At 38.9% G+C, this 16,385-nt stretch overlaps 1 protein-coding gene, 1 long non-coding RNA gene and 1 pseudogene across 2 annotated transcripts; all 3 read left to right on the top strand.

The window, feature by feature from the left end:
* The first annotated feature begins 794 nt into the window (after nucleotides 1-794).
* Nucleotides 795-5,032, top strand: LOC124289947 (putative methyltransferase DDB_G0268948). The gene is made up of 4 exons (XM_046726617.1): nucleotides 795-1,262; nucleotides 1,646-1,743; nucleotides 2,567-2,695; nucleotides 4,717-5,032. The coding sequence occupies exons 1-4, from the start codon at nucleotides 795-797 to the stop codon at nucleotides 4,814-4,816; spliced, it is 795 nt and encodes a 264-aa protein (XP_046582573.1). The 3' UTR covers nucleotides 4,817-5,032.
* Nucleotides 5,033-6,890: 1,858 nt separating this feature from the next.
* Nucleotides 6,891-13,198, top strand: LOC124289946 (annotated as a pseudogene).
* LOC124289954 lies at nucleotides 9,707-11,126 on the top strand. Its single transcript, XR_006901800.1, has 4 exons — nucleotides 9,707-9,799; nucleotides 10,279-10,359; nucleotides 10,475-10,588; nucleotides 11,005-11,126. It is a non-coding gene; the product is annotated as an uncharacterized LOC124289954 (long non-coding RNA).
* Nucleotides 13,199-16,385: the final 3,187 nt, after the last annotated feature.

Here is a 16,385-nt window from a genome sequence, read left to right as displayed (position 1 = left end):
TTTCGTTTGAAATGGATTTCTCTGTTCCCTTGTGAGTAAACCCTTCTGCACCCTGTGTCTATACCGCTGTCTTTCTTTTTTCAAACTCCTTCCGTCTGCACGGGAAAAAAAGTTAAGTTTTCATGAAAATGTAAGCTTACATTTTTACGCAATCTGAAAATTATTTTATATATTGAAAGGCAAAAGAAACGTCGTAATATTGAAAATGACATTTAAGTATCAATGGAGTATTTATACTAATAAACATTATCAAAACTATAAATGTATAATGATATAAAGGAAATACAAATCTTATGAGTATTTTTAACTACATCATGAAATTACCGATCATGGTCACGGAGATTGCCGCTCGTATCGGGTGAAGCGGTTCGCGAAAAGTGTACCGCAATAAATCGTATTGCGAAGTTCGAATTGCAATATACCGATTAACGGGTATTATCGCCCACCCCTAGTTTCTCACCACTGTCAAACAAATGCATACAATCCACACGTAAGCTTTAGACAAGGCACAACGTCAAGCTGTCCTAATATGTGTATGTTAGTTATCTACCATTTCAGCAGTCATGAAGACACTGGTTATAATTAGGTTTGATGTTCCCGCACTTAAAACGTTTATAAGCCGAAATGGTTTGTATCACCTAAACGCAGCTACGCATCTCCCGAGACCCAAATTGTTGAACCGCGACGCGTGTGCCTATATATGTGTGTTTTAAATTAATACCTGATCAGTAGACTGAAGGACTTTGCGGTTGTCACATCACCTGTATCGTGTCTGGGTAAACCTGCTAAAGACGATGAGCCATCGCTTTTTCGAGGGCGCGAAACACGCGAAGATCTATGCTGTGGCTCGCCCTCGCTACTCTGACAAGGTGTTGGATCTCATCTTAAAATTCTGTCAAGCCGGCGGAGGAAAACTCAAGCTGGCAGTAGATGTTGCGTGCGGAACAGGACATCAGAGTACTCTCCCTTTGGTGGGCCGTTTTGAGAAAGTTATCGGAGTTGATGTCAGTGAGGAACAGTTGAAACAAGCGCCTGAAAATGTGGCAAATTTGGAATTCAGACAGTCGGCGGCGGAATATTTGTCGTTCCTTGATCCAAATTCGGTAGATCTGGTTACTGCTGCGAGTAGCTTACACTGGTTTAATATTCCGGAGTTTTACAGGGAAGTTGAGCGGGTGCTGTCGCCTGGTGGGTGTTTGGCTGTCTACACGTATGGTTGGGCAACATTTCGGGAACCTGGAGCCCAGGAAATCCTCGAAAAGGTATTGAAAGAAACCGGCACAGCTGAGCATTGATATTTCTCAGTTAAATATAGTCACACAAAAACAAATTCCATCCTTGCTTGTTAGTTGTTGAACGAGCAAAATGTTGGTTAGTAATCTTACTGTTAGTAATCTTACTGTTAGTAATCCTACTGTTAGTAATCATACCAGACAAACCCGTGTCTGACATCATAATGATCATCGTGTCGCCAAATACAGGAACTGTTCTGACCAACATACCGATATAATCACATGAAGAATAGCAGAGGTTGTTGGGGGCCAATTATATAACTGCATGAACCTTGGCTCGTATGTTGCCGATTCGATACTAAACGTTAACTCACTTATTTTACTTTTTGTAACACAATGGTGTTCCCATTCAGTTTATCTCGACATATTTGGCGGACTTTTTTCATGCCGGCAACCTGATGGCAATTGGCGGATACAAGGATGTTAAACTTCCATTTGACGACTTGCAGAGGTATTTTCTCACTTTCACTTGACGTTTTAATGATGAAACAAGATAATTTCATGATTTGCATGTTTTAAGTCTCCTTGTATTTGGTGTGTCTGAATGAATGTTGTTAAGTCAAGTGTTGGCAACAAGGACATGCAGTTAACCGTGTTGCAGTGCCTGGCCTCAGGTCCTTTCTGTCACGTCTAACGACCAAGATTGGTCGCTGGGTACCGATTTTAACCGGTTTATAGAACTTGTCAAGCATACATCATCCCACTTTTTAATGATGAAATAACACCAATGTATGTCTTTAATATTGATGTTTTCTTGTCTTTAGTGTGTCTGAATGAATGTTGTTAAATCAAGTCTTGGCCTGATTGACAGGCCAATGATTAACACTATAAATATCGCATCAGACAACAAGGACAAGAAATAACACCATTGCATGCTTTGCACACTGGCTTAAAATACAGCCCAGTAGTTATCACTTTAAGCATCGAGACTGCCGTGGGCTACATGAACATGCAGTTAACTTTGTTGCCGAAGACGACCTCATAATCATTCTTTGAACCAACATGATAGGTTACTGGGAAGCGATTTAACCGATTTATAGAACCAGTCAAATATATACCTTAGTGGCAATAAGGGTGAGAAAATACAGGTACCTGGGCCTGGCAATCAAGTAACCGATATCGTGCGCAACGATCTTTGCCGTTTTGGTATGTTGACATGACTTTTAATACCCACGTTATTGTGTAAAGTGCGTGATATTACTCGCTGATCATAGACAATTTGGTATAAGTGTGCCTTTAGTTCAACGTTGATTGTATAATGATTGTTGTTCCAGAGACACAATGAAGTTGGAGATGGACTGGACAGTTGAACAACTGTGTGATTATTTTCAGTCCACGTCTGTTTGGCAGAAACGCCTGAAGGTGTTCCCGGACTGTGATAGTCTCAATGCTTTGGCAGCAAAGTAAGCAAGTAATAATAATACAAGTTCGATAAAGATACGAGCTCGAATTGGGCCCAGGTGCTTGTTGTACAAAGAGACTTATAGGCTCGGGTGATCAGACCGATTGTTGTGCTAAAGAACAAAGTCACAGCCAACATCTATAAAGTACATATATGTATTCAAAGCGTCAGCTGTCTACAGTCGTTGATACTTCATGCAAGCTGGCTCTGGTGGCTCTGGTTCCTTCTTACCAGGAGGAAATACAATACTATATGGATTACGTTGCTCATTCACCTTGATTTTGTCTTTGTACGTTTCTTTTTGTCGAAGATATAGACTCCTTTATTGTAGATGCGGTCTAGATCCTAGCATCGTTATCAAGCAAATGATTGAGAACATATGCACAAGGAGAAATATATACGTACGTACATGACGGGTATTTGTGTTTATTACCCACGTGGTCAACGTATGGGTAGTTGCATCCTAATCTCGTACGTCACACGAGTATCGTATCGTGTTGACCTGTGTCGTAACGACTTGACCTGAGATTCTAACGATTTGATTGGATAACCGATGACCTCTCAATTAGGTCACGTTCTGACGCAACTATTTTTTCATTCATAACATACACGTGAATTCATTCATTCTACAACTTATATGAATTGTGGGAATTTTAACATTGCAAACGTCGCCGTGTCGCTGTTTAATTGTGAGTCGAACTGAGTCATTATATCTGTCGAAAAACATAAACGCAATGTTTCAACCAGTGATGTTAGCCGAGTGAAGCAACTGAAAACCAAGAACGGGGTGCTACGGAGTAGTTTAATGTAGGAGCCTGTACGAGGCGATGACAACTGACATGCATCGTGACGTCGGTTACCAAGGTAGTGACGTCATTACAGTGTGACGTCATGCAAATGGTGTACTACAGTGCAATACCTTCCGCAACCTCTTTAGGAAACCGGTTTCGGTTTGAAAACATAAAAATAACAGAAAATACGCTATTTTGTCAATTTAATGCATGTAAGACGTGCGTAATAAATAAAATTCTCTATTTATACTATTGAAACGGTTGATGTACAGTGTGTTGACATAACCGAGCTTGTGATTACGGACATGGTTGAAGCCAGATGAATAAATGATGGTGAAGGTATATTCTTGATTATCCTTGGTTAGTTGTTCGTAAACTGTAGGGATGTAATTGCCCCGATCTCTGTTGGTTGTCGGGTTGAGTCGTTTGATGTTGATTGCCTCTAAGAGTTTTCATGGAGTCTCTCAACGGCATTTAGTGATACATATAAAGGATGTCAGCTTCTGATGATGGAGTAAGAATATACTCCGAAACGTCGTGTCCATCACAATGAAGAACGTGATATCCATAACAATTCTTGCCTTTAAGAGTTTTCTTATCTTGTAATCTGACCGGTTGGCTTCAAGGATGCTGATGTTGCTCCAAAGGATGGTATGGTTTGGATGGACTTGGGTCGGAAATGGCTGATTAGGAGTCTTTTTTCTTCACAGATGTCTGATGTTCCTTGATTCTCAGGTTTAGGGGCCTCGACGTTTCACCTATGTACAAATCGCCACACTCGCATTGAATGTGGTGGGCAACGCTTGAAGGGTCTTCTTTGTTGCTGGTAGCTGATTTACTGTTGGTTTGTAGAATGTGCTGAATTGATGTGCCACTCTGCAACACAACATCTGTGTTGGCTAGCTTCTTAAGTAGTCTGTGGATATGGTACCCAGTTGTGTCGACGTATGGTATGCTGATGATGAACGGGACTGATTGCTGACGTGGTGGTTTGTCTTTGGATTAAGGGTGATCTTGATGGTTTTGTTGACTAGGTTTCGTGGGTACTGGTTACGGTTTATTAAGACATGACGAAGTACCCACCTAACGTCAATTGGATATTGTGAATATGTACATATATAAAGCTTTTAATGCATACTGATATAGATAGTTCCCATCAGCTACATATTAATTGCCTACTGGGTAGAAATAGAACCAATGTATAAGTGACATGTTTTGCTTGGATTTTCAGCCTCAGAAGGTTTTACGGATGGTCTTCAGAAGATGAACACCCAAGACTAACAGCACTGTTTTCAGTAGCCATATTATTGGGGAGAAAACCGCTGGAGTAGGCGTCCTTAAAAGCACAAAGAGAAGAGTCAACAGGAAGAGACGTATGATAACAGCCTGTCCACTTGTATATGAGAGATATTCGTCTAATTTCAACTCTAGTTTGCCTTCTACGACTAATGAAACCTGTTTGGCGTGGACGTTCCTTCGTTTATCTTGGTTCTCGCTGCGAATAGCTGAAAAATCAATGTTACGGAGTAAAGCAATATTCTTTCATTCCTCAGTCAACTTTTTCCGTTTGTTCTTTTCACAAACCCTGGAGATGGTATATTTTCATCAGTTATAGTGTAAGTTGTATTAATTGAAATAAATGAAATTTATCGAAATCTATTATCGGATGTATTTTTATGTGTTATATTTACCTATATGTTTGTACATGCTAGTCCAATCCGTCGTGACATCTTAAGCCCTAACTAAACGAACACGACCATCCATCTCCTCATAGGTGAAAGAGTGCTTGGGACAGCAATAGTCCGTTTATTTCTTTTTTTAAAAAGTTACTATTTTTAGTTTTTAATTAAAATATTGTTTATTTTTATATATAGATATTTATTTAATTCATTTTATTTTATTTATTATTTGTTTTAGAGGGGGAGGTTTTTGACATATGCAAACAATTACAATGGTCACGATTGCATTGGCAACGCCTGCCCATTGGCAAGGCATTTCAAATTTTACGTTCTCGAATTTTTCTTCTTCATATTTCATCCTTAGCATTTTTCATGATAATTGAATGTTGAATTTTCTCAATGAAATTGTTGAATCTGGCCACAATGCAAAAAGTTCCTGGACATTAGGCCTATAGCATTTCCATTATTAAATTGTGACACGTTATTTTCGCATCAGGTTTCATATATTCATACATGCTAATACATTAGTGATCAATGTTCATGAGACCTCATTATACCTCAAGCTCCATGTGTGTGGCAAAGCAGAACAATACTCCAGGAGTTGGAGAGACCACACTTCGTGTACACCCTGTGAAATAACAATACTCCCTTCACCCTCAAAAGTATTCCCGGAGAAAATAACAACGCACACAAGAACACTACACAGGCATGTACATGTGCACAAATACCTGCACATGTGTACTATTGCACACACGCGCATACATATGCAGGACATCACTATGCTAGCCTTGGTAATCACATTACACACACACAACCATAATGTATATATAAGTGATATAAGACTCAGTTATGGTAACAGATGGCTGGCAATTCAGTTATGGTAACGTTATTACCTTAACATATGGGTCGTTGCATCAATCCTCTGTGAGGAAGAAAGACTCCAAATCCGCCATCTCTGACCACACCCAGACCACAACATCCTATGGAACAGCATCAGTGTACTCATCAGTAATGACACCCACCACAAGATCAGAAGGCTACTAGAAGCCATTCACATCAACAGACTCCAACCGGCCTTGAACAGAGACCAAGGATATTACATCCCCACTGCCTACATCCAACTCATCACCAAGCAATCTTAATCCCATTATTCTCCTGTCTGTCATATCACTGGCTTCCTCCCAATAATCCCCCCATAGCTTACTCTGTTTGCGTACCATTTGCCTTCTTGTGTAAACACCTTGTACATCAACCGCATTAATTGTACAAACATCAATCACTTACTGTTCAACTTTACTATGTATATATATACTTTGCCTTTAGTATTGTACATCATTTGCTTGATAACGGTGTTAGTAGCTACACCGAAATGACGCTCATATTTTATTAAATAAGTTGTATATCCATAGAACTCTCCTCGTTGTTCATCACACCAACTTCTAAATGCCACTCAAACAAGAAAATTTTATTCATTAAGTGAGTCATGTTATAGTACAAGTTCAATAATCATACAAGACAAAAGTAATATCTCTCTGAAATATTGCAGGATGAAAGTGACGAACACAAAAACAATCCAAATTTAAATGTTTATTTATTTAGCGTTATAATTGATTGTAACAGTAACCAATTGAGAATATGAGCAGAGAACAACCCAGTTTAGAACAGTACTACAGTTACAACAGTAGTTTGATAACATTGCATGGCAACACTTGAGATTTGATATGCAATGAAAGTAGGTCTCACGGTTCCTTTGTAAAAGGGACAAAGCAACACTTTAGAATTATTAGGTATAATGTAAATGTTATTTGATATAACAAAAGTGCAGATTTTTAAATTATCATTGGAAGTCATAAGGAGGAAAAACAGAGACAATAATTTTGAATGCACCGGATCACATAGAGAGTTCTCATGACTTCTTTCAACTTGTAAACAAAATGAAAAACAATGCCCAAATTTCAAAGCATATGCATATTTAGCAGACAGTAGTTGATTATGTACTTTAAATTGGACTTAGCTTAGAGTTGGATATAGTCCTCATTTTTTTATTATATTTGAATGTGGTTCTGGGAGGAGAATTAGGCCCATGTTCAAAACTATTTGTCTTTTTGCATCTTATCCTACATGCACTGCTCTTGTACTTTTTCCAGTACACTGTATATAAGTTTTTCTTTCACAGAAACCAGACAGATTTTGTATTTATTGCAAGAAGACTTTTTTGGGGGAAATTAAGACGCCACATTCAAAGAGTACACAAAATGGAAGAGGAGGTAAAAGAAATCCTAACCACATCAGAAAAGAAACAGGCAGGTTGTTTTTATCATAAACGAAGAGAAGGCATGGTGGCATTCAATTTGAACCTAATAAAAAATGAAGAAGTTGAAAATCCATCGAAATTCATGAGAGAACGACAACCCAAGATACATGACAATATAAACAGAAGGAAACGTGCTCAAAATATGTTGCTGACCCAATACCTGTAAAACATCTAGCAGTATCTGACTTACACAAGGATTCGACAATCAGAGAAGAAATTATGCTTAAATTTAGAGACACTAAAGTGGGTGAACTCTGTAGGACTGATTGGCTAATCCAACAGGTCGGGTATCGCCACTTTTGTTTGAGGAAATCGGAAATATCAAGGAAGTAAAAACATGTGTAATGACTGAAATGCGAGAGCTTCTCAAGGCTTTTCTTACGGTTCAAAACACTGTGTACTGAGCCTGTTACTCCGGAGGAGATGGTCTGTAGGACAAATTTGCCAAACTTGCGAGAAGCCATCGAAATGCACACACAAGAGGAGGAAAATGGTCAAGAAAAGCATGGACTATTTAAAGCTCAATTTAAATGCCATCATACAAAGGACAATTAAAGCCCGAAAGAGTCTAACACAGAAACCATGCAGGATAGAAAAATTCCAATATGCTTATGGATTTCGGGCACACGAAATGTTTTCAAAGTCAAGATATTGCCAGATGGCTAATTCGCTGGACAAGGCAAGGAGACCCACTAATCTACCCGACAAAGATGCTCTCAAAATACTGAAAGATTACATTAGAAGTGAATTAACACGCCTTTGTTACAACAAACCGTTCCATGTCAAAAAGTATACATGGTTGCGGTCCCTTGTGGTTGCGAGACTCACACTCTATAATGGTAGGCGTGGGGATGAGCCATCCCGCTTGCTGGTGAAAGAATGGGAGGACGCAATTGACGGTACTTGGATACCAGCACATCAAGTAGAAGACGTGGAAGACGAGGCTGAGAAATATCTCATTGGCCAATTCAGATTGGCGTATCTTCATGTAATGCCCATAAAAACATAATGAGTCATAATGTTAATGATGGTAAGAATATTACCTCAATCATTACATCATTGACATAATCCAACAGATTGGTTGTCAACACTTTAACTAAATCTTCAGTTTTCAATGATGTTATAATCACTGCCAACTATCAATCAATAGTAATACATGTACTCTAAGGAGTACATAGTATCCCACAACTCTCACTCATGCGACAATCAAGTGGACCTCACTATTTTCCATACCTGTTAACTAGGTGCAGATGGTTTGGGAGAAGAATGTGAGTACTTCCGATGTAATACAGGTAGTGTTCCTATAAAAAAATTAAAATGATAACTGCTGTTTGAGAATTCGTGCCTCTTTTACATCATTGCCAAACCTTTATTACATCAGAACTTGGATATATAGAGATTACTAACCGAGTGTATTTCCGTATCATTAATATCATATGTTAGCAATAAAAATTGTATCATGCGAGCCTTTAGCGAGCATCATGCATAAGGTGAAGGTGAAGGTCGTTCATGACGGCGGCATATGGTTGTGACTAGTCGCTCATACAGTGCAAACATAATTCATGCTTAAAATAAAATCTTTCTATCTTAAAAAGAACAACAAAATCGGGGACGTTTTTTTTAGCTGTGTTTCTATTTTCATTGCGGGTAATCACCTCATCAATATCAGTTTCTGATACCTAACGGAATCGATTCGTCGTCTGTATTGTGATCGATAGATCGAAATCCTTGGTTGGTACCTTCCTTAGACGATTGCCTTTCAGTGGTGCCTGATAATCCGTACCTTCAATTTGAACGAAGTACTCCGTTTCATGTTTTCCAAGGTCAATTACTGCAGTAACGACCTGTGTCATCAATTCTTACAGAATCACAAATTTTGAGAATGGGGGCAGCCATGTTTGTTTACAAACAATGTAAACTCGCGACGACGTCATCAATGAAATGTTAACGTTGTAGGATTCGCATGGCGTGTATGGAGTTTTGTGAAAGTAGTTCGTGGATTAACGTAATTTGCATAGTTCAGGCCCTCCTATCTATGTGACGAAAAAGCGTTGAATGAGATCATAATGATGGCGTATTGGTAGCATAGCGTCTGTATTCCAATCTAATGCAGTTTATATACAAACAAAAATAGGTACTATCGGATTTGACAGCGGCCGTTGGCGGAACACGCGTACAGCCGCTATGCGAAACTCGGTAGAATGCAGCGGAATAATTACCTCGGCTGTATCCGTCAAAAACTGATCGTAGTCGAGTGACAACACCATTTCCGGAAAAACACTGTACGACAAAATGGCGGACGAAACCAAACAAGTGACAAGGTGAGTATTATCTTTTGTATATTCCGGGTTGAAGTTTTGACTTTAATGCAGGCTGAAAGTTAATCGAGGCGGGTATGATTTCTCCAAATCGCACATTGGTACCAGTTTATTTTTTCAGTGTTAGCATGTTGTGTCTAATTGATATGTAGTAGTGAACTTGTTTTTGTTTAGATCTCGAGTACAGTTGTGTCGCGTGAAATTACGGTGAATATCGGGAATGTTGGTTTACAGCTGTTTTCAGCTGACAACTTGATAAAAGGATATGTTGTTGATTTTAATTTTGAACTACTTAAGAGGTGTGCATGATCAATTATTGTGCAAATATGTAACTTATTTCATATGTAGTCAGGTGCAACTTGCATTAGAATATATGATGATCATGCATTTGGCATCGTTGATTAACATGTTAATTTGTTGAAATTATGGTATACTAATCATGCTGTTGGACTCTTGGTATACAGATATTAAACACATTTCAGGTTCGTGAGTGGTTCCAGGCGTGTGATGACCCAGGGATATCAGCTATTGACAGATGCAGGATGATACAGATGGGTATATAGGTGAGTTGATTTAGAATTTCCTCAGTGGACTACAGATCATTGTAATATGACCAACATCCATAAGGAAGCAACTCTCTTAACTTCATGAAATTGCTTTATTTCTTATTTTTTACAGGTTCAAGAAATTCCTTCTGTCACTGGCTGAAATGTCAACCTTCCCTCCAGTGGGTTTACATGTCAACACGTCCAAGATCTGTGGGGAGAGCATTGTAAGACAAGATCCAACCAGGTAAGTCCCACACCGTACTAGGAAGGCTGGTGTTGTTTGACATTTAAGATTTATATATGTTTAACTAATGGCGTTTTCTAACAAACACTGGCCGACAGTTTTGTTTACCATTACTTTTTTACTATTAATAGTTTTATTAAATATGTAGAATCTAGCAGTGTGGTAGCTTATTGTTTAGATGACTAACTCATCAGTGCACCATGGTTTACAGTGTGATTCCACGGGTTTAACAATTTGATCATCTGAATTTTCAACTGATTGCTATCTTGCAGAGGTATTGGTGTGATATTTTCAAGTATAATAATGTTGGTCCTCTTCCGTCAAAGTTAAACCCCTCACTCACACACACACACACACACACACACACACACACACACATTGCATTCCACTAAAAGTGTTCTTCATTCCTATTACAGGACGACTTGTTTGATGCCCCCAGTAGGCTACATTGTGTGAGGAAACCCTAGCAGGGTATGTCAAGTCTGCATGAACCTGGTCTTGGAGCTACCCACAAAGTCAAGGAAAGCAATATGTAGCGACTAATAAGAGCTGGTCTTTCGCCCACTGATGAACAGATGTCCAAGTGTTGAATCTGTTATGTTTTTACATATGTACTTTCATAATGTGTAAATATGGGAATTGTAAAGTTGGACATGTGATGTTGTGTCTTACATAAACAGAAAATAACAGACATTTTTATCTACTGATTATCATTGGACAAAGAAAGTCATATTCATATTTGTCAATGAATAAAACACTTGAACTTTATATATCGCTGTAAATTTATCTTTATTACAAGTTAACATGGTTGATAAAAACAACATTAAAATACAGATCATTGTAGTTATTTGTTAGTTATCTTTGCCATTATCACATAGCTAACCTGGTTAGCCAAACATCCTTCCTACTACTTTCAAAACACAAAGTCACATAAACAGACATTACAAGCATGCACAAGTATTTTCCAACATCAACAAGAATTTACAATCTCTAACACCAGAAAAAGAGATTTGAGGAAATTCGATTACTAAATCTAAACAAATGAACTTCAAATAAGCAAAGGTGGTATGGATATAGTGGCAATTATAATTCGTGTTTCCAAATTATGTATTTAGGAATCTGACAACTGGCCATGGTCATTCATTTTACCAATGAAAACTTGTATTCCTCGCCAGCATGCTTCTTAACATGCTCGCGCATACCAGGATACCCCGAAATGTTTAACTTGACTGCAAACCTTGCACTTGACAACACAGTCTGTTTGTGTACTTTAGCAACATGTTCCTTCAGCGTTTGGTTGATAAGGAAAAACTTTCCCCACAATTCACATGAGAAAGTGACATCTTTAGTGTGGCGCCTCACTTGCAGATTCAAGGAACCTTAGGTCTTGACAATCTTCCCTCAGGTCCAACACTGTAAAGATGGTTTATTTGCAGGTTTGTGCTCAGTCACTGCTGCAACAAACAATGTCTCATCTATCCTATAAGCTTGATCGGTGTCTCATCTAAGTGAGACACATCCAGGAAATTGTGTCATCAGGAAACTTGTGCTCAAGTCTTGAACACTTTTGCAGACTGTGATCTGTAAGTGTCAAACCAAGAGAATAACATGAAATAAATTCAGAAAATATTATTAAAAACTAATTATTATGAGTTATATTTTAAACATGGAATGAAAAGTGATGTGTGTTATGTTTATCACATATCTTTGTCTTTGTGTGAGAATCGCAGCTGGTGACTGGCACATTGGGTGACTGGCACATTGGAAGACTTTGGTATTGGTCAGACTCCATGTATAATCTCTGTCGACGGAGTTTCGGGAACAGTAGGGAGGTCACAACTATCAGACATCTCGCCCTTCCGTCCATCAGATCCCAGCACACTCGGCGACTGTGTATTTCCCAAAACAAACATGATGGTCTGGTAAGTGTATCTGTTAAACAAAGTAATATGGGTTCAATCACAATTAGACACGAATAAAATGCACACTGTTCGCACTCACTTCCAGTTTTAAAATGAATACGTTACAAATATGGGGCAAAATACAACTGCGGTCTCTCCGACGTAGCCGGTCAATGAAAATATTGCTCAAGTCGTCATCGTTCGTAATAACTCCGAAAACCATATTCACACTGAGTCTCACTTTGCTCCTCACTGAATCCTCTCACGATAAATCTTCTAAAGCCATGTAAGAATTCACTGAAATCGAAGGAGGTTGGCAGATTCATTCCGCCGACCTCAGCTTGAAATCCGTTCGACTTCCATACAAAAATGCAGATAATGGACATAAAATACATTTTTTACGAAGATGATATCGTTGAAGCAGTCCAAATACTTCTGAATCGAAGAGGAGAAAATGGAATTAGAGACCCAAACATATTCCTCTTCGCGACCAAGGGGTGAAATAGCCATTGTTATGGGTGGCATTGTGTTAGGGATGTTTGCTCGCAGGCTGGCGCGAGGGTGAACGCCACCCAGAATTTCCAGCTATTACGCCAGTCTGGACATGAGCACCACCGATCAAGCTGCCTTTCTTGAACATATGGGCCACGAAGCCAGAATAAACAAAGAAAATTACCAGTGCCCAATGGGTATACGGGAACCCAGTTAACACAAAACATTTTCGAAACATTTTCATAAGGTTTCAAAATAGTTTTTTCAAAAATGTTTTTGGAACGTTATAAAAATGTTTCATAATGTTATTGAAATGTTTTTAAAATGTTATTCAAAAACGTCATGCTATAACATGAGAGAAACTATTTCATAACATGTCATTGAAATATTTTTAAAACGTTGCAGAAATGTTGTGCACGAACATGTTTGATGAAATATTGTCATCACGTTTTAAAAACATTGTGCACACATTTATGCCATATCATACAAATAATGTCTAAATCTCTCCCAAAATACTGAAAATGTTTTCAAAATGTTCAAAAACGTCATGCTATAACGTGTTTGAAACCATTTCACAACATATTAGTGAGCTGTTTTAAAACGCTGCAGGAATGTTATGCAAGAACATGTTTAATGAAATATTGTCATCACGTTTTAAAAACATTGTGCACTCATTTATGCCGTATCATAAGAATAATGTCTAAATCTCTCAAAAATACTGAAAATGTTTTTGAAATGTTTTCAAAATGTTATTCAAAAACGTCATGCTATAACGCGTTTGAAACCATTTCACAACATATTAGTGAGATGTTTTTAAAACGCTGCAGGGATTATGCAAGAACATAGTCATACAAATAATGTGTGAATATCTCAAAAATACTGAAAATGTTTTTGAAATGTTTTCAAAATGTTGTTCAGAAACGCCATGCTGTAACATGAGTGAAACTAAACTCTGTCAAAAAAGAAACGCAACCCCTGTATTTTAGAGATTTTGATCTGAAGTTTTAGGACGACACGGCATTTTTATTATTTAAGACAGAAGTCTGAAATTTGGCAGAATAATAACCCAGATGGGCATGTTTAAAATTGTCATTTCAAAAGTCATCTCACAGACACCAGTTTGTCACCTGGGGGGCGTCTTTCTCAGTATCTCGTATGAGCACCACGCGCTGCAATCACTGCACGGCATCTCCTTGGACAAGAACGGATAAGACGCCGGATTCTTTCCTGGGCGAGCTGTTGCAGCGTCTGTGGCGGCGGCTGACGTTGACGTACGCGTCGATCCAGAGTATCCCACAGGTGTTCAATAGGGTTGAGGTCTGGTGATTTAGAGGGTCATGGCAAGACATTGACGTTGGAATTCTGCAGAGAGTTCATTGTTGCACGTGCAGTATGAGGCCGGGCGTTGTCCCGTTGAAAAATCTGTGTCTGTTGGTCAATAATCGGGAGAAGGTGAAGCTCTAACACGTGGTTGATGTAACGTTGGGCTGTCAGGTTCCCTGGAACGATCACCAAGTCTGATTTCTGGTTGTATGAGATGGTTCCCCAAACCATGACGCTTTCTCCGCCAAATCTGTCCACCTGTCGGACGCAGATGGGCGCAAAACGTTTATGACGTCTCCTATACAGACGCTGTCTTCCGTCGTGACGTTGCAAAAGAAACGTGATTCATCAGAAAACCAGATTCGCCTCCAGTTTTGTAAAGTCCGTATCCTTACGTTGTTGCACCACCTGAGTCGTCGGCGTCGATGTAGGGGCGTAGTACAGGTCCAACAACTGGTCTACAGGCACGTAAACCCGCTTCTTTCAGACGGTTCCTAATCGTTTGAGCTGACACTCCTCAAACCTGGTATTTGTGTGGGAGTCACGGTTGGTAGGGCATGCCGATTACGCAGGTGATGGACCCGGATGTACCGATCTTGAAGGGGGGTCGTGATTCTTGGCCTTCCACTTCTCGGGCGATCGTTGGTCAAATTTAAGTTGTTGTAGCGGCTCCAAAGTCGGGATATCGTTGTTTTGTGAACATTTTAGGTGCCGTGCAACAGTTCCAAAACTTTCTCCGGCTTGAACACGACCAATGGCGATATTTCGGTCGGCAGCACTCAATCGTGGCATTTTTAACACAGCTTTTCGGCGACAAATGAATGAATATAATACGGAAGCACATGGGCTTTTATACACCCCTACATTAACTGCCATTTTCATGATTTGCATGTGTTTTTTTTGTGCGAAGTCACCATGAGGGTCATTTCATGCGTTGTGACGGAATAAGCAATAAAATACACTTATGCGTACAAATGCAGTTGTTTGGATGGTAATCTTCATTAATTACGTGTATCATTTCAATACATTCGAATAAAATTTAGTTTGGAAGCAATAACTTCATTCAAACGAATTTTTCATATCTGAGGACAGGGGTTGCGTTTCTTTTTTGACAGAGTTTATTTCATAGCATATGATTGAAATGTTTTTAAAACATTGCAGAAATGATGTGCACGAACATGTTTAATTGTGATCACGTTTTAAAACACGGTTTCTGTTGTAACGTTGGTGTAGCATAAACAGTACATACACTGCAATCACAAACAATTATCTCACTCAGCCACGTTCTAATGAATGGCTTGTCATTAAAGTGCCTGAAAACGTTCCTGAAATGTTTTAGCCGGATCTGTCATCACATTTAAAATGTGTTTTTATTATGACTTGTTCTTAAAAGGGTTTTGAAATGATATCACACCTACACATTTTGATAACATTTTTAAAATGTTGCGACACAATGCCTTATTGTTACCGCGGGAAATGACGTCGGAATGACGTCACCCATCACGTCATAATTTTACACCCGCCATCTTAGTTGAAGTTTATTCAGGACCCAACCACCTTGTCATTCGACTCATGGCGCAACAACTGGAACTGGATCATCGATGTGACCTCGGTTGCGGTGAGTTAATTTTACAGTCATTATTTTCATGTTTATGTACATTTTGATATTCACTCGATTAAAATACTGTGTTACTCAAAAGTAGCGGGGTTTTGAGGAAACGTGACTCAGTGTTCCAACAGAGAATCCCGGTGACAGGTTTTTTTCGACGATGTAAGACAAAAACGTAATTTTATTTTACTAACCTTGAGTGAAAAGGGATATATTTAGCTATTTCACACAAAAAATATTGTGTTTCCTACAAAAATAGCGTTGATGATATCTTATCGGCGAAACATCTCCACATCTGGGATTTGTATACATTTCGCTCCGCCATGCGAGTGAGTGTTGTGATCACGTGGCTTCCTGTTTATATCTGGTATATTGCTTGTCACCAGCAGACGACAGATCTTACATATCTTTTTGCTATATTTGGTTATATAGGCAATTGATTTACATCTGAACTGGTATTAACGATCTCGGG

The sequence above is a fragment of the Haliotis rubra genome, unplaced genomic scaffold (assembly GCF_003918875.1).
Source record: "Haliotis rubra isolate DU_JTF1 unplaced genomic scaffold, ASM391887v1 Scf452, whole genome shotgun sequence".
Lineage (NCBI taxonomy): Eukaryota > Metazoa > Mollusca > Gastropoda > Lepetellida > Haliotidae > Haliotis > Haliotis rubra.
The sequence above is the reverse complement of the archived record's forward strand: the minus strand, read 5'-3'. Positions and strand labels throughout refer to the sequence as shown.